We start from the raw sequence: 23,132 nt of genomic DNA on the forward strand, positions 1-23,132 counted from the left end.
TGTGTATGTGTATGTACAGACATGAGGAAATTAGCATTATCACTGTCTATATCTGTTTCAACCTTCCCACTACATTTTTGAGGAAGGAATTTTTTTTTACCCCCTTTTTAGGGTTAATTTTTTCTATCTGTATGGTGGACTCCATCTTTCCCATCTCTTCAGGATCCTTCATCTTACAATTTTCTTTCCTGCCCCTTAAGACATCTTAAAATATCCTCTTGTATAGTCTACTTTCAAATGTGATTAGAAACTTCTCTCTTCAAGTCTCTTTTTTTGAGAAAGAGTACAAAAATTGACCTTGCTTCCTTTTTAAATTACTGTCTTCTTCATTCTTTAACTATTTGCTGTTGTTTGTCTCCTTCTCTTTAATTTGTTGTTCATAATTACTGTGTAGTTCTATATTTATGTTTCTCATTTCACGTATGGTAGTTTTTGCATTTCCAACTAGCAATATACTTGAAGATAAGGGGAGGGATCCTGTCTTATACTACTTATTTATCTCCCATTTTGTTTAACATAGTTTGTTAGGTACTCAACATATTTGATTATCTAGCTAACAGAAAAGGGAAAATGATTCTTTTAAAATTTTTGTTACTTATTTTATAATTTTCATTTTTATTTTGAATTTAAACACTAAAAAGTAGCTTACTATGTACATAGTACAGTATAAAAATATGTAACCATAAATCTCCATTTCATACTACTTGCCTTTAAAAAACTTTTTTTAGTAAGGTCCATGTGTTGTATAATAAATTTCATGTTACTTTCAGAACTCTACTCCTTCTGAGCTTCCTTCTGTTCTCTGTGCATTTAAAATGTTTCAGCCACCTTTCCCCCCCACTACTGTTAACTCCCCCTCCTTTCCAGTTAAAAACCTTGAAAATTAAAAAAAACGACAACCCCAAAAACTCATAACAAGTAAGCATAATCAAATAAAATAAGCCCATGCAGTGACCATTTCAGAAAATTGTATATTTCTTTCTATACCTTGAGATCATTACCTCTCTGCTAGTAGTAAAACATTTTATTGTTGATTTTTGGGAGACAAGATTGATCATTACATGGGTCACAATTAAGTCTTTCAAGATTAGTTTTGTTTTTTATTTATTAAATTTCAATTTTTTTCCCTGTCAGCATAAATTTACCTTTTCCTCCCACCTTCTCTATACCACTCCACTACCAGTTGAGAAATAAAAACAAAACTTCTGTTAAAAACGTGTATGACAGAGCAAAATACATTTTCGTATTAGTTATATCCAAAATTTTTTATCTTATTCTGCCTTTTCATGTCCTTCACCTTTCTATCAGAATGTTTCATTATAAATCCTCTGGAATCATGGTTGCTCTATTATAATTCTTAAGTGTTTCAGAGTTACTTGTCTTGCAGTTTTGTTGTTTAAGTCATTTTCCTGGTTCTAATCACTTCACTCTGCATCAGTTCTTACATAAGTCTACCCAAGTATCTCTGAAACAACCCCCTTTTTCATTTTTATGACACAATAGTATCACATTTCTATACCATAATGTGTTTAGCCATTTACCCCCTCAGTTTCCAGTTCTTTGCCATTCTGAAAAGAGTCTCTGTAATAGTTTTGTACATCCTTAGAGTTTGTTTTTATTAGGGCTGATTCCTTTTAAAATTTGCTCTCATTATTTCTTTTCTTCTCTTTCTTTACTGTTTCCCTAGTAAGTGAAATGCATTTCCATACCTAATTGTATTTATGTGTCTTCTTTCCTCCTTTAAACAGTTAAAGTGAGTATGAAGTTCAATTGTTATCTAGCTTCCTGTTTCTTTCTCTTTGTTTATATAGACTGAACATCCTGATTATGTGAAATATTCCCTAAATTTCCCTTCTCAAAAGTGTATTCCTCTTTTCTACTCTTTCCATTCTTTTTTCTTCTTTTTAAAAAATTGTTCAGGGGGCAGCTGGGTGGCCCAGTGGATTGAGAGAGACAGGAGGTCCTAGGTTCAAATCTGGCCTCAGACACTTCCCAGCTGTGTGACTCTGGGCAAGTCACTTAACCCCACTGCCTAGCCCGTACCACTTTTCTTCCTTGAAGCCAATACACTGTATTGACTCCAAGACGGAAGCTAAGGGTTTAAAAAAAAATTGTTCAGTATTTTATTTTTTTCCCAATCACAATTTTAAACATTAGTTTTCTAAAATTTTGAGTTCTATATTCTTTCCCTTCTATAATGGATTTACAGGTGATATCATGAAAAGCATATAGCCATACTGGCCATATTTTTTCATTATTTTTTAAAGATCAAAACGTAAAAGAACCACTACCTGGCCTTCTGTCTAATTAGAGCCCCCATATAATCTCTCTTCATAGATTATATGTGTATTCTTTCTCTGTATTAGAGTATAAACAGTTTATCTTAGTTTAGTCCTTTATGACTTATATTTAGGTTTTCATGATGCTCTTAACTCCTATGTTTGTATTTCAGTGTTTCTATAAATCTCTCATCTTTTAATTAGTAATGCTTGGAAATCCTATTTCATTGGAGGTTCATTTTTCCCCCCAACTAATTAATTAATTAATTAATTGAATTTTGCTGAATAAGTTTTCTTGACTGTAAGCCTATTTCTTTTGTCTGGTGGGATGTCATATTCCAAGCTTCCCTGTTCTTTGTGATGGTGGTTGCTAAATTGTGTATGATTCTGATTTGGGGTCCTTGGTACTTGAATTCTTTTTTTCTCCAGTGTTTGCAGTATTTTTTCTTTCATGTGGAAGCTTTGGATTTCAGCTACAATGTTCAGTTTTCATTTTGATCCTTCCTTCAGGAAATCCCTATAGGTTCATTTTATCTTTACCTTGCCCTCTGATCTGTGATCTGTGCAGTTTTCTTTTGTGGTTTCTTTAAATATGTCCAGGCTCTTTTTTTCAGGGTGTGAATACACATGCGCGCGCACACACACATACACGATTTCCAGGTAATCCAGTGATTCTTATTATCTTTTTTTATCTGTTTTTGAGGGTATTTTTTTTTGTTTTGTTATGAGATAGTTTATATTTTATTCTATTTTTTTTTCAATCTTCTGACTTTGTTTTAATATTTCTCATTATCTCATGGAGTTGACTTCTATTTGGTCCATTCTAGTTTTTAGGGAATTTGTTGCTGGGGCAAGGTTTTATATTTCTCATGCCAAAGTATTAATTTTCTTTCCAGTATTTCTTCCATAGCTTTCACTTTCCTAAATTTTTCCTGTAATGCTATCATTTCATTTACAAAAAGAATTTCTAACTCTTAAAAAAAACCCTCTAGCTTTATCTACCCCCAAAAACTCCCAAACAAAGCTAGCTTTCTCTTGTTAATCCTCCTCTCCCCCCCAAATCTGTGTTTTTCTTTGAGGTTTTGCTTATAGGTATTTTTGAGTCATTCTCTTTTGTGTTTGTGTCTTGAGTGGAGTTCTTGTCACCATAATACCTTTTTATGATAGGATTCTTTTTTTGTTTGTTTGTTTTCCTCATTCTTCCAGCCTGCTTCCTGACTTTGAACTTGATATTGGGGCCAGATTTTCACCTTCTGGAGGGAATGTCTGGATTGGTTCTATTGCTGTTTTCTTGGGATATTGAATATTATTATTCTGGATCTCAGTGATAGGTCGGATTGGGTTCCTGCAAAATGCCAGTACTCTTAATCTGCTCCAGGGCAAAGTCTGATCAGTTGTTGCCTGGTCTTAGTTCTGTAAGTTCTTGACTTAGTTTTGGGGCTGAGAATGCTGGTGTTGGCTTGCTCTATTTGGTGTTTCAGGAGACTCTTCCTAGACTTAGCCACTATCAGCTTGCTGGGAAGCTCTGCTGATTCACATTGTAAGTTTCCCCCAGTTTAAAATTCCTGTCCAGCTCTGACGCTATAAAAGCTAGAGACCAAGTCTAGAAGTTGGAACTGGACTCTGCACTTTACCTGGGTACCCTTGAAGGAGAGGAGGGTTTAGTGGAAAAGAAAATGATTTCAGTTTTGAACATGTTGATTTTAAGATGTCTATGGGATATCCAGTTTGAGATGTCTAATGAGATGGAAGATGCAGGACTGGAGGCTAGCAGAGAGGTTAGGGCTAGATAGGTGGATTTGAGAATCATAACCATAGAGGGGATAGCTAAGTACATGGGAGCTTTTGAGATGATAACTAAGTAAAGTAGTATAAATGGAGAAGAGCAGAGGGTTCAGGACAGAGCACTGGGAGATATACACTATTAACCAGATAAGACCTGGATAAAGATTCAGCAAAGTAGACTGAAAAGCAGTTAGATTGGTAGTAAGAGAATTAGGATAGAGTAGTTTCACAAAAACCTAGAGAGAAGAGAGTACCAAGAAGAATAGGATAATCAAAAGTATAAAAGGCTATAGAGAAGTCAAGAAGGATGAAAATTGAGAAAAGGTGATTAGATTTGGCAATTAAGAGATCATTTGGAGGGATCAGTTTCATTCAAATGGTAAGATAGGGAGCCAGACTATAGATTGTTAAAAGCGTAAGAGGAAAGGAAGTTAAGGCATTGATTATGGCTTTCTCATGATGATAGCTCATGGCAATGAATGGATAAAGTGAGGGTTGAGAATGAGGGAGATATATTTGTAGGTAGAAAGAAAGAAACAAGTAGACAGAGCTAGAAGATAAGTGAGAAAGGAGATGAAAAAGGGAACAATCTGCTGGAAAAGCAGAATGGGATGGAAAGGATTTTATCCTGTTTATGGAAAGGATTTTATCCTGGCAAGAAGGGTTGCCTCTTCTTGAGACTGGGGTAAAGACGGAGATAGTGGCAGAGGGCATTTAGGTGATGTGAAATAAGATCACTTGCCCTTGGCAAATGACCTCAGTGATCTGTGAAGCAAGGTTCTCAGATGATAAAGGAAGGAAAAGGGGGTTATGAGAAGTTGAAGAGGGATGATTTTTTTTCAGCCATTTTCCCTCTCACCTCAACCTCCCCTCACGACCCCCCCCCCCCCCCCCACACACACACAGTTTCTAATTCTTTGCTTTTCTTTTGTCTTTCCCCTTTTAGGATTAGAAAGTTTATTGCTCGGCCCTAAACTCCCATATGCTCTCCTCTTGAGTTTGTTATATTTCTACACTGTGTGTGTGTGTGTGTGTGTGTGTGTGTGTGTGTGTGTGTGTTCTTTCCTTTCCTGTTCATTAAAAAAAAGAATAATTGGACTGATGTCTGCTTTCCTTAACCCATTCTGCTTTGTGTATTCTCATATACTGAAACTACATTTTTTTCTTATAATCTTCCTATAATAAAATAATAAACTGAAAGTGTATTCACAAGGAAAATATAGTTGAAAATATATTCAAAGGAAAGGGCATAAGCTTTTATTAAGAAACTACTATATGTTAGGTACTCTGCTAAGCACTTTTAAAAAACTATCTCATTTGATCCTCATAACAACCTGTTAGAAAGATGCCATTATTAACCCCATTTTATAGTTTAGGAACTGAGGTAGGCAGAGGTTAACTTACTTTAACTTGCCCAGTGTTACACAGTTGATAAGTATCTGAGGATGGATATGAATTCAGATCTTCATAACTCTAGGCCAAGTGCTCTTTCTACTGTTGTTTTATAAAATCCTTAAGATTCCAGTTTTGGAAACATAGTTTTATTTTATTTGGTTTCCTTTCCTCTCTCCCTCCTTTCCTCCCTCTATTTTGTCTTAGAATCAATTCTGAGTATCAGTTCCAAAGCAGAAAAGCATTAAGAGCTAGGCAGTTGGGATTCAGTGATTTGCTCAGGTTCACACACCTAGGAAGGGTCTGAGGTCAGATTTGAACCCAGATTTGAACCTAACTGCCCTGAACTGAACCTAACATGCTACTTTCTATAGGAATTGGAGAATATTACTGGAATTGCTTTTTTAGAACCTTTTTAAAAGAAGCCCAAATCACATTGATACAATATTAGTCATCAAGAACAGATGAAACTCCCTAACTTATTTTATTGATGAACTATTTTTATTAGCTAGACTAGATGACTAGACTTCTCTGAGGTTAAAAAATAGGTCTTTGAGTGCAACTCTGCTGTAGGGCCTGTGTATTTGGTGATTCCGTTATTCAGTAAAATGTTGGTGTTGCACAGGTGGCAGTTTTCAAAGATCGGGAGCAGAAAGAAATTGAAGCCATGCATTCTCTCCGAGCAGCAAACTTAGCCAAGATTACCATGGTAGATCGAATTGAAGATGTGAAGTTCTGCATCTGCCGCAAGACAGCAAGTGGGTTTATGCTTCAGTGTGAGCTCTGCAAAGACTGGTTCCATAGCAGCTGTGTGCCCCTTCCCAAAACAAGTTCCCAGAAAAAGGGATCCAGCTGGCAGGCCAAAGAAGTAAAATTCTTGTGCCCTCTTTGTATGCGCTCCCGAAGGCCCCGACTAGAGACCATCCTGTCTCTTCTAGTGTCCCTGCAGAAGTTGCCTGTACGACTGCCTGAAGGAGAGGCCCTTCAATGCCTGACAGAACGTGCCATGAGTTGGCAAGACAGAGCAAGGCAGGCTCTGGCCACAGATGAACTCTCTTCTGCTCTAGCCAAACTTTCTGTGTTAAGCCAGCGTATGGTAGAGCAGGCAGCCCGAGAGAAAACTGAAAAGATCATCAGTGCAGAACTCCAGAAAGCAGCAGCTAATCCAGACTTACAGGTAAGTTGGTGAGAAGTTTGAATCTTCTCAGGCCAGACTTTACAAAAATCGGTGACTACTTACTGAGTCAGTAATTCAGTTTCCCATATCACCAAGACCCAGTTACAAATCTATAACTTAAGACCTACTTTAGCTTTAGCTGGTAAATTAATAGATAGGATTAGTCTCTTATAACACATCGGTATATGCATGAATCTTTATCAAATTTTACTGACTTGTTAATGAGATAGAAATACTTTAATTAAAGCTATACCCCCTCAGTGCAGAAATGGAAGCCTCAGAGAAGTATATGGGGTAGTAGATAATATTCTGGTTTATTAAGAAGACTTTGATTCAAAAGCTACTCTGATACATACTGGGCAAGGCACTTACCTTCTCAGTGCTCCCAAGCAACTCTGTAAAAATTACATAGTTGGTGCTGACATACATTGGTAGATAGAGTTTCAGAGAAAGGGTGGAGTAGCGGAGAAATAGAGGGAGAGGGAAAAGGGGGAAGGAAAGGAGAGAGGAAGATGAAAAAGATGAGAAAGAAAAAACAGTATAGTATAATGTCTGTATTTGAGTTGGGTGTTTAGCAGTAGAGTGGTTGGTATATTTGAAGTATAAAGAGGAGGGGGAAGGTACATGAAGGGGCTCATTTTTATTTCTTGGCAGTACAAAATAAATGTAGAAATTTAGTTTATATTCAGTTCATCTGCCTTCTCTTCCCATGTCTACCAGGAGGTAATTTGGTTAGTGACTGCTACATGAATATAGTAGCCAAAGAAAGATTTTGTTACACAATTATATCTTGGAGAAAATTGTTGTAACCATGTAAGTACAATTTGTACTTTGGATTATATAACTAAATTTATTTCCATATTGTAGAATTAAGGGATTTTAAATGTAATTCTGAGAGTTAAAAGTAGCCTTATGCAGAGTTCTTTATAATAATATTCATTCTAATGGGAATAAGACTCTTTCTTGGTATTTTAATCATAAACATAGAATGTAATCACTAGCTGTTGAAGCTATTCCCAGATTATTCCCTCCCATGGCCCTAAAATATAGTTCATTCCCATGGATCTGTTCAGAAGTTTTCGTTCTTTATCCTGGCATTGTTTTACTTAGGGACACCTTCCTGGCTTCCAGCAGTCTGCTTTTAATCGGGTGGTAAGCAGTGTGTCATCCTCGCCTCGGCAAACCGTGGACTACGATGATGAGGAGACGGATTCTGATGAAGATATTCGAGAGACATATGGCTATGATATAAAGGTAATTAAATAGAGGTCATATTGAACATTGGATACCTATTATACATATAAAAAATTTTGAAGACATTGATTCTTAAGGATGAAAAATAACTTTCTCAGTCTGAGTCTACCCATAATTACTATGAAAAAGATGCTTTATATTCTGTGTTTGGTTTAAAATTATGCTGTCTTTAAAAAAATTATAATTTTTTCGTTACTTGTACTTGATGTTTATGGCCTCTGGAGGAAGCGTATTTTTAAGTTCCTCAAAACTTTTGTGGTGTCAGTTTACCAATATTTTGTTTAGGGTTATAAAAGATCTTGTTTATTTTGTTTGACCCTCTTACTCATATCCTGCCTTCATAATACAAGTTATATATAATTTCAAAGATAAAATGATATATTGACTTCTAGAAAGGATATATAGAAGATAAATATTGTTTCAATGATTGTATTGACATCAGCATTTTTATACTTATATTTATCATTGGTGATGATGGGTTAGAGTGTTAGCATTATACTGAATTGTTCCATTATTCATTGGTGTAAGTTGCCTAGTTTTTTTTTTTAACTTTTTAACTAGCTGTATCACCTGTGACTGAAAAAAATAATTCGCTGGGTCAGAAAGAGCCCCGTTTCACAATTATGCCCATAATCAGAAAGTTGTTACTTTTTATTCTTAAAATTTTTTTCTATGGTCACATGATTCTTGTCTCCCTTCTCTCTTCCCTCTCATCTCCCAGAGTTGACAAGCAATTTCACTGGATTATACATTTATTATCACTCAAATCCTATTTCCATATTCTTAATTTTTATAATAAGGAAGTTATTTTATTGCATGAGGCTCCCTCCAAAGAACTACCCAATCCTTTAAAAAAGTTTGTTTTTATTAAACTTCCTCTTGTTTTCAGTGTGCCAGATATGTATGCACCACTTGATCTTAAGTACATGAATTCAGTCTGCAGTAAAGCTCTTGAAATGCGAAATTAAAACTATCATGCAGTCATATAAATATGCCTACCTATAAAATATTTTCATGGAATAAACCTGATTAGTTCTTTGTGAAAAAATGCAAGAGTACAGATTATAACCTTTAAAAAATTGGATTGCTAGTGTAACTGTCAATAAACCTGATTACCATGATCACAGAAATCAAGATTGATGATAGGAGTTTTTCTCATGCAATTCCATTTAATTTAATTCTCAGACTTGTACTAACAACATGCCATTAAAATAATTAGTCTGACATATATAGATGTCCAGAAAGAATTATTTTTTAGCAAACTCTCAAGTTCTCATTGAGTGTCTGACTTCTGCTTTTTTAAGCTGTCAAGGGTATCTATCCATATTATCTTTAGCTAAGAAGGAGGTTAACAGGTACCCTAAATTGTGTAGATTTTCATGAACTATGGTATATATTTTGGGAATAGGATGTCTTTTGCTAGAAATCAAAGGCCATTTCTGTTACATAATGGACATGGTAGGAAAACCAGTAACATCTAGAAGGGGTTAATATAGATTTTGGAATGTACTATGTCCTTATTAAAATCTTTTTCATTTATTCAAATAGCATGCCAATTCAGTAGCAGTCAGAGAAAAAAAAAGCTGTCTAGACTAAACCTGCTTAAGGACCTTTTAGTTTTGAAAGCAGAGGCATACTTGACATGTGTGATTTTCTGTAGCATTCTATCATTCAGCTATGATGTAGAGTGACTAGACACTCTATTTAGTGGTGAAGTTTTGCTTGAAAACACTTTGGTGGCCTGAAAAGACAATCTGTAATTGGTCATATGTGACTCAGATTACTATGAATCGGTTTTGACTCAATCAACTAAGGTGAGCCATGGATCAATTAGCTGTCAAAACTGTCAGTTTTGAATTAGACAGTCTGAAATCCTGCTAACTTGAAAATTCTGTGATTCTTGGCTAGGCTTTCTTGTATGTTGGGTGGTGTTAGTTTGCTGAATTTCCCTCCTGGTTTTTGAGAGGCTAGTAACAAAAATTCTCAGACCGTGTCTAGTTAGCAGTACTTCTAAATAATATATTGGCAGACTTGGGCTTCTTACTTGAGTCTGGTATTCCTGTTATTGCTTTTTTTTATTATTTTGGTTCTATTCGGCATTTGCCTATTGAGTGAGTACTTGTTTTGTGACAACTGTCATGCCATTTTTTAAATTGCCAATCAGTTGTTGAGCATAGATGGTTTGTTCTCTAAGTGTCTTCTTTCACTTCACTTCCTCATTAACTTTACATAGGTGGTCAGGGACAGTAATGCACTGTTGGTGGAGCTGGGAATTGGTTTATTCCATAAAGTGATTTGGAATTATGCAGAACAACTGACACAAAATGCCCATAGTCCGTAGATTTCACTGCTAGGCTATACCTTAAGGTATGTGATAAATGACAGAAAGAAAAGCTCCATTCGTATATACCAAAATAGTTATAGCAACACTTTCTGTAATACCCCCAAACTGAAATTGAAGCAGCTACCCATCTATTGGAGAAAAGCTTAAAAACTGAGATACATTAATGTTAATGAATATTAGTGAATATAATGAATAAAGAGATGCATGGGAAGAATTTACATGAACTTATGAATAAATTAAGTCAGTAGATCTAGGAAAACAGCACACACAATGATCATTACATTGTAAATGGATAACAAAACAACTGACTGAATGCTGTGAAATTATGATGATCAAGTGTGGCCCCAGAGAAGATAGATTTGAAAGCTTATTACTCCTTTCTTTGAAGAAATGGGGATTAAGAGTCAATTTTTTATAAAGGTAGGAAGTATGGTGGGAAATGGCTGTTTTAAAAACAAAAGATATCAATAAAATTTATTTAAAAAAATTTAAAGTATCATGACTTGTGCTCATAGTCACCTTTTGATGACTCAGAAATTATTTGAAATCGTGTGTTCAGTAATTTCTTGTTTACCATAACATGTAACTTGGCAAAATTTGAATTCTTGAACATAGTCTGGTGTTTCTTCAACCTTCTTCCATTATCACTGGCATATTCTCTTTAAGTGTTTACATTACTCAAAGTGCTTCTGTGCACATATTTACAGGTTATCACATTGTTAGACATTTTGCTGACCCATTATTCTAACTGCCCTGTCCATATTAATAGAAACTTATTTCAGGTGCACATATGTGCAGAATGACCAGTTAGAAAGAACAGCTCGTAGTATGATCTCAAAATCCTATGAGGCTCCACTGACTGTTCATCCTAGAGTGTCTTTAATTCAGAGGCATTTTTATATTTGCCATTCTCCACCAAAACAACACTGAGGGATCCTCAAGTATTGTTTGAGATTGTAGGTGTTCAGAGCAGTGGTTCTAACTGAGACCATAGTAGCTTCAGTTAGTGCCAAATCAGTTGGTATAGAAGATCCTTAAGTCTGTGTGTCTTTCTTTTGTTTTCAAATTAGTTTTTCAATATTATGAATTTGACATCATCTACAAATGGACATTTCTAAATACAAGGAACAGGAAAAAGGATTGTATATGAAACTAAGCTATTTTTATGCAGTTTTAAAAAAATGGTATCCCCTTTTGAGTTATGTTTTGTTCTCTACTATGCATTTTTTATGTTTCATTGATACTCTTTTTTTTTTCATTTTGTTACTTTATCTCACTCTTTCCTCTAAGACTGCTCTTTTCCCCATTATAAACCCTCCCTTATTAGAAATTAATATAGTCAGGAAGTAGCTAGGTGGCTCAGTGGATTGAGAACCAGGCCCACAGATGGGAAGTCCTGGGTTCAGATCTATCTTCAGATATTTCTGTGTGACTCTAGGCAAGTTCCTTTCCTTGATTCCTTTTTTTTTTAAACCCTTACCTTCCATCTTGGAATTAATACTGTGTATTGGTTCCAAGGCAGAAGAGTGGTAAGGGCTAGGCAATGGGGGTTAAGTGACTTGCCCAGGGTCACACAGCTGGGAAGTATCTGAGGCTAGATTTGAACCTAGGACCTCCCATCTCTAGGCCTGGCTTTCAATCCACTGAGCTACCCAGCTGCTCCCTATAGTATTGATTCTAAACATAAATCATTCTTCAAACAATATTTCTCTTACTGTATATAGTATTCTCTTGGTTCTGCTCATTTCATCCTTTAGAACTTCATGTAGGCCTTTACATTGTCAACCTGAAAAAATACAGAACTACCAAAGTAGTTATAATGATGGTCTTTTTTTGAGTTAGAAAGATTAATCTGGGAAGCGTCACAGAACTTCAGTCTTGGGACTTCCCAGAGAGTGTATCTTTAACTTCTATATTTCTGTTAAACTCTCTTCCACCTTTCTTTTCATCATTCTTTTTTGGTCACTCTCCTTTTCATTTTGAAAGTTTAGCAGAAACTCCTACCTCATGAATGGGAATGAAATGTCAGATAATGAAAATGTCAGAGGAGAATACATTCCAATTACTGATAAGAAGCCCTGAAGGATGTTAGTAATTGTGTAGTCTCCCTGTACATACATTTTGTAGGTCAAATTTTCATATGGGGAGAATTATTTATCTCTAGGTTCTTAATTAGTGGCATTAACTGTGGACATAATTTTCCAGAATTGCCTTTAAAACCTTTCTCCCAAGTACTTTTTTCCATATCTACTTATGACTTCTAGCGAGTTTCCAGGAATGTTCAATTTGAAAATAAAGATAACTTGAATTCTTGCTCTCATTCATCACATGGCAGACTGTAACTTGATTGGTGCATTATCTGTGATTTTAAGGTTTTAAAATTTAGAGCTAAGTTTTACATGATTTTGATATTAATAGGTAGAGTCTGTGCTAAGAGCAACAATAAAGCTTCTGAAAATAGCAGAATAATTCTTTTTTCTGTAAATAAATCCTTCTTGACAATCTACATCTAGAATTTTACTTCCTATTTTAAACAAAACTGTTTCTTTTTAAATTTCACAGTCTCTTTACCTGTTATAGGAATATCAACAACATTGTATTGTAAAATATAGAAAACATTATACCTTATTGTAATTTTAGTATTGGATCTTTTGAATAGATTTTTGGAGAAACTTGCTGTTTTTCTTTTTATTATTTAATGTTATACAACTTGCTGTTTTTCTCCCAAAATGATTATCTGTATTGTAAGGGGGAAGGGGGTCATTTTAAAAAGGATTGGACTTGATTATTTAAGAGTTTGGTTGCCAGAAATTTAATTAATTCCAAAGAGATTTATTTACAATTTATTTAAAAAATGTAGAAAGAATGAAGCAAGAAATCAGAGAGAGGATAAGGTAAGATATCTAGCCTGAGCACTAAGTAATTTACTCCTGACCCCTCCAGGCAGAGAGAATTAGTTTTAGCCGGCCTCAGCAAAGCCGAGGATCTGGGAAGTCTCTTCAGAAAATCTAGCAGTTAGAGTCAGCTTTTCACTCACCAAGTGTCAGTCCAGTCAGCAGATTCTTCTTCCCCTCTTCACTAGCCTCAACTTAAAAGCATAAAGAATTGCCCTCCAGAAGTGGAAGTCCAAGTTGAACTCTGCTTCAAGAATTCCCCATTCTGTGTAGCACTCTCTCTTTTAAAGGCATTTTCTCTTGCATCACTTCCTGTCCTTCCCCTAATTTTACGTCTACTAATCACAGTTGATGCTCTGCTCTAGAACTGCCCAGAAGGCAGTTAGTCTATTCTGATTCGTTACCCATTATTGCACATGTGGGTCACCAATCTCCCACTTCATGATTAAGTGGGATATTTTCACTTTGGGTGATTAGATCTAAATGGGCAGATCTTCATATTTCATACTTAACTTTTAGGTACCATGCTTGTACTTTTTGTGATTGAATCTAAAAATAGGTAGGTCTCCATACTTAACTTTTAAGTAGGGTATTTACACTTATGAGGATTAAAGTCTAAAAATAGACATGAGTTACAATTTAAGTCTTCACAATCAGGGAAGAGGTATGTATCTTCATTGTTATAATCAGAGGTGAGCCAAATCTGATCTTCACAGTATGCTGCACAAAGTTGTAAATTTGACTTGTGTTGATAGGTTATTGATAGTTTCTATTGGAAGTTAACAGTCCTGAAATCTTTATTTTACAGTTTATCTGTAAGCCAAGTTCAGTTATTGTATGATGATATTCTCTTTGGGTTTCTTCTTTAGGACACTGCCAGTGTAAAGTCTTCTAGTAGCCTGGAACCCAATCTCTTTTGTGATGAAGAAATCCCCATCAAATCTGAGGAGGTGGTGACCCATATGTGGACAGCACCATCATTCTGTGCTGAGCATGCATATTCATCTGCTTCAAAAAGTTGCTCTCAAGGTAATACTCCTTTGTTGTAAATGTGGGATGGAGATGAACTTAATGCCAAAAAGAGAAAGACATTATATTGATGAAAGCTGATCAAAAAATGTTGCTTTAAAATTGTCATGTAATTGCTGATCAATGTACTAAATACAGTTCTTAATTAGAACTACTAACTTGAATCATTGTGCAATGGTATAACAGATCAACAGAATCTAGTGAAAGATAATATGAAGATTTCAATTGTAATTTATAGTGTTATAGAATTTTAGACTAAGTCTAATAGCCCTCTTTTTTTTTTTAATTTTTCCATTGTTACATGATTCTTGTTGTCTCCCTCCTCTCTTTCCTCCTCACTCCCAGAGCTAACAAGCAATTTCACTGGTTATACATATATTATCACTCAAATCCCATTTCCATATTATTCATTTTTGTAATAATTTTATAAAAACCAAAACCCTAAATCACATACCCATGTAAATAAGTGATAAATCATGTTTTCTTCTGGATTTCTCCTCCCACAATCACAGTTCTTTATCTAGATGTGAATAGCATTCTTTCTCATAAATCTCTCAGAGTTGTCCTGGATCATTGCATTTGATCATCCCACAATATTTCAGTTACTGTGTACAATGCTCTCTTGGTTCTGCTTATTTTCACTCCGCATCAGTTCATGAAGGTCTTTCCAGTTCTTAGAAATCAAGCAGTTCATTCCATATAGCACAATAGTATTCCATCACCATTGTATACCACAATTTGTTCAGCCATTCCCTAATTGAGGGACACTGCTTCATTTTCCAATTTTTTTTTTTGCCACCACAAAAAGTGCAAAATAGCCCTCTTTTAAAAGATAGTTTAACTCATACTTTCTGCCTCCAGTGCCAAAGCCTTTTTTTTCCCCCCTATGTAAACATTCCTAGTTTCTTTCTTTCCTTGTAAGATATAGTTTCTCCACTTCTTCACTGTCCTAGTTGCTTTGGACATTCTCCTCTTTGTTATAGCACTTGTTTAAAAGGTCTTATTCAGAACTATTCTGGATATTGTCTGATCCATGTAGAATCTGATCCATGTAGAATTCAGTGAGACTATGAGCTTCCTTAATATAAATAACTACCTCCTGAATATAGGGATTTTTGTTTTATTTTTTTTTTTAATCACATCAGTGAGCTGGTGACACTGGCTCATTGGGTCAATTAAAACTTGCATATCTTTTCCCTATAATCTGCTCTCCTTATGCATTTTTTAAACCTAAGTCTAGTGCTTTACATTTCATCTTGTTAAAATTTCATCACATGGGATTGTGTGGTAATATAGGTGAAGGAAACAGCCCAGTAGACCAGGCCTTGCATCTTGTGGGCTGAGCAATTAGTAATTATGAAGTAGTTTGTAAATTGGGTATGGGGCTGGTAATTGTTTTGTATATGTGCTATGACTCATCTTTTCTCCAGTTTACATAAGAAAAATTGTAGGAACAAATGAGAACTATTTATAAGAATTTCCAAGGCTCTTTTGAAGGTTCAGAATTTTTATCTCTTGTTACAAGAATATTAACAGTATAAATTGCAGATTATAGAAAGTAGTACCCCATAATAATTTGCTTCTGCATCTGAATCTTTTTGGATCATGACAACAGTTTACTATGCTCTTTTTGACAATGGAATTGTAGCATTCTGAAACCTCAGAACTAACCCACTTAGATAAAAGTGAGTTTTATTTTTCTCTAGTGAAACCTACTATATAGATTAGGTCACATGCATTTTTATCCCTTCATTTCGAGGCTGAGTACTTTGTTTTAAAGCATAACTATATCCTTACTATGGAGAGATAGATAGTTAAGCAAATTCTGTATTTATTCGTGGAATAAGAAATTAAAGTTTCTATCAAGCCCACCATACCCTGTTGCATGTAAACATAAGATAGTCAGGAGGTAGAGGGCTGCTTTGGGGTGTAAGCTCAAGACAGTCAGAAGGCTGCTTTTGGATATAAATATCATTCATCTAACTGCTGACTCCTGCTATTTCATAATAATTGTTAGCAGAAAACAATTAGACTCCTGCCCCTTATTGCAGAGGCTGTGGAAAGGTCAACCATAATATCATACATGGGTTACTGCCCATAGTGATTATTTTTGTACTGTTCAGCTTATTCAGCCCTTACATCATTGGTTAGGACCTACCTATCTGAAAGATTTATGCATCCATTCTATTTTAATTTTGACGATTTCTTTGTCACTGTGTCATTAGATTTCTGTCCATTAAAAAGAAAAAAAAAAGCTATCCTCTAAGGCTTGGGGTCTCTGGTTTTTATTTTGACCAGAGTCCAGCTATCATTTAGCTTCCTTGGAAACTGAATTGGTGTGATAAATTTTTACCACAAGTATCTTGTGAATCTTTTTATAATCACTTTTGTATACCTAGAACTTTGGATACAGGATGTTGAGGCAGGGGGTTATCATGTTTATTTTTACATGAATTCATAATGGTATCTAATGTAGCTATCCTGATTAAGACTTCTGCTGCAAAAAATTTCTTTGTCATAAATATTCTAGTTCTTCATAGTTTTTTAAATTTTCGTTATTGTCTCTGTTTGCCAAAGGTTCTAGTACCCCAAGAAAACAACCCAGAAAGAGTCCTTTGGTACCACGAAGTTTGGAGTCTCCAGTGTTAGAGTTATCAGCTGGTGCTAAAGCCCAATTAGAGGAACTTATGATGGTTGGGGATCTCCTAGAGGTTTCCTTGGATGAGACTCAGCATATCTGGAGGATTTTACAGGCCACACATCCACCCTCTGAGGACAGATTCCTACATGTCATGGAGGTACAGTACTTACTTTCAAATCAGGGTATTAAGCCAATGAAGATAAAGTCATAATAATAACTGATGTTCATATGATACTTGAAGGTTTTATATGACACTTGAGTGCTTTATGTACATTTCAATAATCTCATTTAAATCTCACAGTATCTCATTGCAGTGTAGATACTAAAGGTATTATAGTTCCTCATTTTGCAGATGATAAAGCTAAGGCTTGATGAGACTTAAAAAGATTTCCTCAGGGTCACAATTATTAAGTGTTAGAAGGTTATAAATCAACCTTCCTAACTCAAGTCTGACACTATGCCATATTGTTAAGTGTTGCTAAGAGTAACTGTTAAATGTCTAAAACATAAGTAGTAGGGAGTGGAGAAATAAAAGAGTAGCATATGTAGGAAGGTGGGGAAGGGGGGGAGGCAAGACTGAAGGGAATGGGAATAGACAGAAAGAAAAAAACTTTGAATTAGGAGTGAAACATTATCACTAGTTGCCATTCTCTGAAAACTATACTATAACTTTTGTCTAGACTTAGTTTAGGAACTGGGTCTGCATAGTCCTAAATTAGATCTAAGCCAATTTTCAAGTTCCTTTCATTAGTTTTTAATGCTTCACTCTTATAAGTATTACTTTAGGATCCCAAACTTCCCATATATACCTTTAAAAAAAAAAAAACCCTTACATTCCACTTAGCATCAATATTGGGTATTGATTCTAAGGCAGAAGAATGCTAAGGATTGGGCAATGGGGGTTAAGTGACTTGCCCAGGGTCAAAGCTAGGAAATGTCTGAAGCTAGATTTGAACTCAGGACCTCCCATTTCTCAGCCTGACTCAATCCACTGAGCCACCCAGCTGCCCCTTCCATATGTACCTTCTTAAGAGATTATTACTCCCATAGTTTTCCCTTATTCCTTCCTGCTTTTCATTTATTATTTCATTAATTGCATTGGTCTCTAATTTTCTTTTTCAACTATGTCTTTGGACATTTTAGAGATCAATATCATATTTGCCTCATAGAAGGATTGGGATAGCCTACTTATCTTTTTTTTTCCATGCTGCTGGTTTTTATTTTTATTTTTAATTTGAAAATTTTTATTTATTCAATGATTTAGAATATTTTTCCATGGTTCCATGATTCATGTTCTTTCCCTTCCCTCCTCACATCTCCTCCCATAGCTGATGTGCAATTCTACTGGGTTTTACATGTATCATTGATCAAGACCTATTTCCATATTATTGATATTTGAACTAGAGTGATTGTTTAGAGTCTATATCTCCAGTCATATCTCCATCAACCCATGTGATCAAGCAGTTGTTTTTCTTCTGTATTTCTACTCCCATAGTTCTTTTTTTTTTTAAGTTTTTAAAACATTATTTTATTTGGTCATTTTCATACATTATTCATTGGAAACAGAGATCATTTTCTTTTCCTGCCACCCCTTCCCTAGCCAATGTGCTATTCCTCTGGTTATCACATGTGTCCTTGCTCTGAACCCATTTCCTTGTTGTTGGTATTTGCATTAGGGCGCTCATTTAACGTCTCTCCTGGATCATGTCCCCTCAACCTCTGTAGTCAAGCAGTTGCTTTTCCTCAGTGTTTTTACTCCCTCAGTTTGTCCTCTGCTTGAGGATAGTTTCTTTTTTTTCTCATAGATCCCTGCAGATTGTTCAGGGACATTGTAAATCCATTAATGGAGAAGTCCATTACGTTTGATTATACCACAGTGTATATCAGTCTCTGTGTACAATGTTCTCCTGGTTCTGCTCCTCTCACTCTGCATCACTTCCTGGAGGTTGTTCCAGTCTTCATGGAATTCCTCCACTTTAGATAGCCTACTTATCTTGCTGTTTTTTGAAAATATATAATTTCAATTTGCTTATTCCATTTATTCATTCATGTATTTATTTATCTGTTTATTTCTTTATTTATTGGGGGCTTTGCTTGTGAATCCATTTGGGCCTGTCTTTTTTTAAAAATTCCTATCTTTAGGAAGCCAAAAAACTTGGAAAGAGGCATGTTTTATTATGTAGTACTTGTTCATCTTCATTCAAGAGACCTAATTGCTTTTTTTATTCCACATTGCAAAAATATTTAAAATCTCCTGATTTTCACAAAATGTCTAATTTTATCTCTCTAAAGGATGACAGTATGGAAGAGAAACCATTGAGAATAAAAGGAAAGGACTCTTCTGAGAAGAAGCGAAAACGGAAGCTAGAAAAAGTTGAGCAGCTCTTTGGAGAAGGGAAGCAGAGGTCCAAGGAACTGAAGAAACTGGACAAACCAAAAAAGAAGAAATTGAAGATGAATGTAGATAAGTCAAAGGAGCTGAACAAATTGGCCAAGAAACTGGCAAAGGAAGAGGAAAGAAAGAAGAAGAGGGAGAAGGCCGCTGCAGCCAAGGTTGAACTTGTAAAGGAAAATACTGAGAAGAAGAGGGAGAAGAAGGTGCTAGACATCCCCTCAAAGTATGATTGGTCAGGAGCGGAGGAGTCAGATGATGAGAATGCAGTTTGTGCAGCACAGAATTGTCAGAGGCCTTGTAAGGACAAGGTAAATCCTAGCTCATCCCTACCTCAACCAGATGTAAGAGAGGAAGAAGGATTTTGACTTCCAGAGGCTAAGAGTTTATGAGAGCATAGATGTAATATGACAATCTGGTTTTGTTGCAACCCAAATTGACCTTCAAAATAATTTGCTCTCTGCATTTTTTTTAATAAATCCTGGTAAATCTTGAGACACCTAGGCCACTGGTATAACATCTAGTAGAAGAGGTTTTTACTCATTAAAACAAAGCAAAACTAGAGTACATTGGATGAACATATAAAGGCAGATGCAAGGAGAAGCAATACAACTATTGGCATGCAACACATTATCTTTTAGTATTCATTGTGAATGCAGCTTTAATTACAAAACCATTTAAATTAATCTTAATAACATTGAGAATTTTAAAAAGATCTTTAGCATAAAGGTATCTGTAACAAGCCTAACAATTCCTCCCTTCCTTTGTTCCCTTTTGTATTGTCTGTCTATTCACCCCTGGATTTATGTGTATTTTCCCTTCTTTATATTTGTCATAAATGTGAGTGCTGCTCTTTTGTTCCTCTGTTCTTCACGTCATATGTCTTTATATTTTTCATGATTGTTCACAGGATTATAAATCTAGAGCTGGAGCCACCTAATCCAACTCCCTCATTTTACAGATGAGGAAGCCCAGGGAGGTTAAAGTGACTTGCCCACAGTCACAAAGGATCAGAGGTGGGATTTGAACCAAGGTCTTATGAGTCTAGAGCCAGTGTTCTTTCCACTATACCATGTTGATCCCTAGGTTGTTGTTTTTAATTGCAATGTATTATTTTATTACATTAATTTAGCATAATGTGTTTTAGTCACTCCTATATTGTGTATTGAGGATTGTAGGATCATAGAATTTAGAGCTGGAAGATACCTTAGAGATCATGGAGTCCAATCACTTGATTTTACAAGTGAGGAAACTGAGACCCAGAAAGGTAAGTTAACTTTCCCAAGGTCACATAGGTAAAAAGTAGCAGAGCCAAGATTCAATTTCAGGTTCACAGACCTCAAATCCTAGTAGTAATTCTGGTGTATCCTACTGTAAGTTGTTTTCTGGTGTTTTTGAAGTTATAAAGGATTGTAAATATCTTTGTGTAGATAGCTCTTTTCTTTTTTACTCATACTCTTAGGGCATATATATATATATTATATATATGTATGTATATATATGTATATATATATAATGGGATTATTGAATCAAAAGTTATGATTATGCATTTAAGAAAATGAACCAGTTTTAGTGCTCTATCAGATTGCTTTCCAAAAAGATTCTAGCCATATGCATCACATAAGGCTAGGTGGTGCAGTGGATAGAGTGCCAGACCTGGAGTCAGTAGGACCTGGATTCAAATTTGGCCTCAGATACTTCCTAGTTGTGTGACCCTGGGCAAGTCATTTAATTCCCATTGCCCAGCCCTTTCTACTCTTCTGCCTTATAGATATACTTGGTTTTGATTCTAGGACAGAAGGTAAGAGTTTTTTTTTTTAAATGCCATTTAATATATATGAATCAAATCTCACTTGTTAACAGTTGTTGAAAAGTGGAGTGGATCGTCTTGGTGGTAGTGGGTTTCCCCACTTTTTGTTTTAAGTTGGAGGCAAGATGACCATTTGTTAGGGATGCTACAGAGGGGATTTCTTTTGAGATATGAGCTGAGGTAGATAACCTCTGAGATCCTGTCCCACTCTGAGATTGTGTGATTCTGTGCTTGTCCTGTCTTGCTGTGCTGTGTTATGTGAACCTCAGAACCAAATCTTTTTATCAGCAGATATTGAGCTAATAATAATATTGAGCTAATTGCTTTAGAAAATTGTGATTTTTAGTGGGTTGATACTAAGAGATGATGGGAATGGAGCTGTCATCGTTCACTTGGTTGTGCCTTTTTGTCAGATTCCAAGCTTAATATTTAGTGTGTACCCTCCAAATGAACTGTTCTCTTTTGCAACCCCTTGCTTAAAAACTGTAAACTCTGGAGGCTATGGGGAATATTATGGATTTTATGAAAGCCATTGACTATTTGGCTTCATTTGTTTCTTGGGGGCCATATCTACATTGGCTTAGAGGAGGAAATCTTGACTCCACTGTTATCATTCATTTTCAGTCTCTTGGCTTGAGACCAACTTTTATTTATGTTTTATAAATTTCTTGACATATTTTACTTTGACATAACAAAAGCTCAAGTAAACCCAATGTACATTCCCTAAGAAAACAAGCTAATTATTGATTATTATCTGAAAGGAGGGATGTATGCTTTAATTTAGCCAGTATGATACTAACATCAACTATTGTAGTTGATTTTTGTTATCTCTTTACGTTGGCATTATTGACATTGTTGCAGTCACTTTGTATGTTGCTTTTAGCAGTTTTCTTACTTTGCATAACTTTATATGTTTCTTTCCATTTTTTTTAAACAAACATATTCTTAATATTCATCATTCCTTATGACACCATAGTATTCCATTACATTCCTACCTTAGACTTTGCTCAACCATTCTCTGATTGCTGGGCACATATTTTGTTTCTAGATTTTTATTATTATAAGTAATACTATTCTATGAATGTTTTTGTAAATAGTTGTTTTTTCTTGCTGTCAATAGGCTTAGAATATAATCTTAGTAATGAGATCTGATGTTTTCTTTTATTAGAAACTTTATCTCAAAACATAAGTGATAATAAAGATTTTAAAAATATATAGAGAAAATAAGACTCTTTGATTGAAAATTTTAATAATGATTTGGGAACAGTTATTACTTATGGCATTCAGTGATGTATTAATTTTAGGACAGTATTTAAACTTCAGTGGTAATAAAGGCATGTCAGGTACTTGTGATGTGTTCATTCTAGTTTCTTAATTCTAAAATTCATGTCCAGTAGTTACATGATGATGTTTTCATTACAAAATGATAAGGATGTGAAATATACATATAGAGAGCTTTTGAGTCATTACAACCTGATAAATTTACATGATTCTTCTTTTGTTAGTTTCAGAAGAAATGCTGATACTATAGAAATTTTTGTCCCTGTTGGCATATTTATTCATTATTTTCCAGAAGATATAAATTTCTTCTTATTCCCTCAGTTGAAAATATGAAAAGGCAATGTTGCTTTCCCTTGTAGGTTTCCCCCTTTCTTGTTTGAAATAGCTTTGTGTTATAAATTGAACATTTCTTCATCATTATCAATTAATGTTTGAACATTCTTCATCATTATCAATTAATGTTTGAACAACTCACATTTTTAAGTTCTTTATAATAATTTATATATTTTTTTGCTATTCTCTGTGAAGTAGTAAATTATTTTTATTATGCCAGGAGCAGTAAAGAGGGGAAGTATTTGAAGTAATTTTTAAGGACTTGAGTGGCCAAAAAGAAATTTCAAACCCATTACTCTTAAGTTTTTAGGCTGCTTCTTCTCACTGAACTTTACTAGCTTTTAATTTCTTAGTCATGAGATTCCTTTTTGAATTAAAAAAAAAATAGAATCCAAGTTGATGATGGAAGAGCAAAATAATGGCTATGGCATATTTCAGAAAAATAAGATTAAGATGATCTCCCTGGAAGTTAGCATATAGCATGTAATTTTTCATTATTACCAGCGTAGCTATGCTTTACA

General features: G+C 35.0%; 1 protein-coding gene across 7 annotated transcripts in view; it reads left to right on the forward strand.

The window, feature by feature from the left end:
• The window catches only part of KDM5A (lysine demethylase 5A), a 133,195-nt gene that overhangs the window by 72,994 nt on the left and 37,069 nt on the right, over positions 1-23,132 (forward strand). For all 7 annotated transcript variants that reach the window (XM_007503792.3, XM_016425964.2, XM_007503791.3 and 4 more), the window contains 5 exons: positions 6,082-6,633; positions 7,744-7,887; positions 13,995-14,154; positions 16,732-16,952; positions 19,088-19,498. In XM_007503792.3, coding sequence (XP_007503854.1) covers positions 6,082-6,633; positions 7,744-7,887; positions 13,995-14,154; positions 16,732-16,952; positions 19,088-19,498 — 1,488 coding nt within the window. The remainder of the gene's footprint in view (positions 1-6,081; positions 6,634-7,743; positions 7,888-13,994; positions 14,155-16,731; positions 16,953-19,087; positions 19,499-23,132) is intronic.

This window comes from Monodelphis domestica, chromosome 5 (assembly GCF_027887165.1).
Source record: "Monodelphis domestica isolate mMonDom1 chromosome 5, mMonDom1.pri, whole genome shotgun sequence".
Lineage (NCBI taxonomy): Eukaryota > Metazoa > Chordata > Mammalia > Didelphimorphia > Didelphidae > Monodelphis > Monodelphis domestica.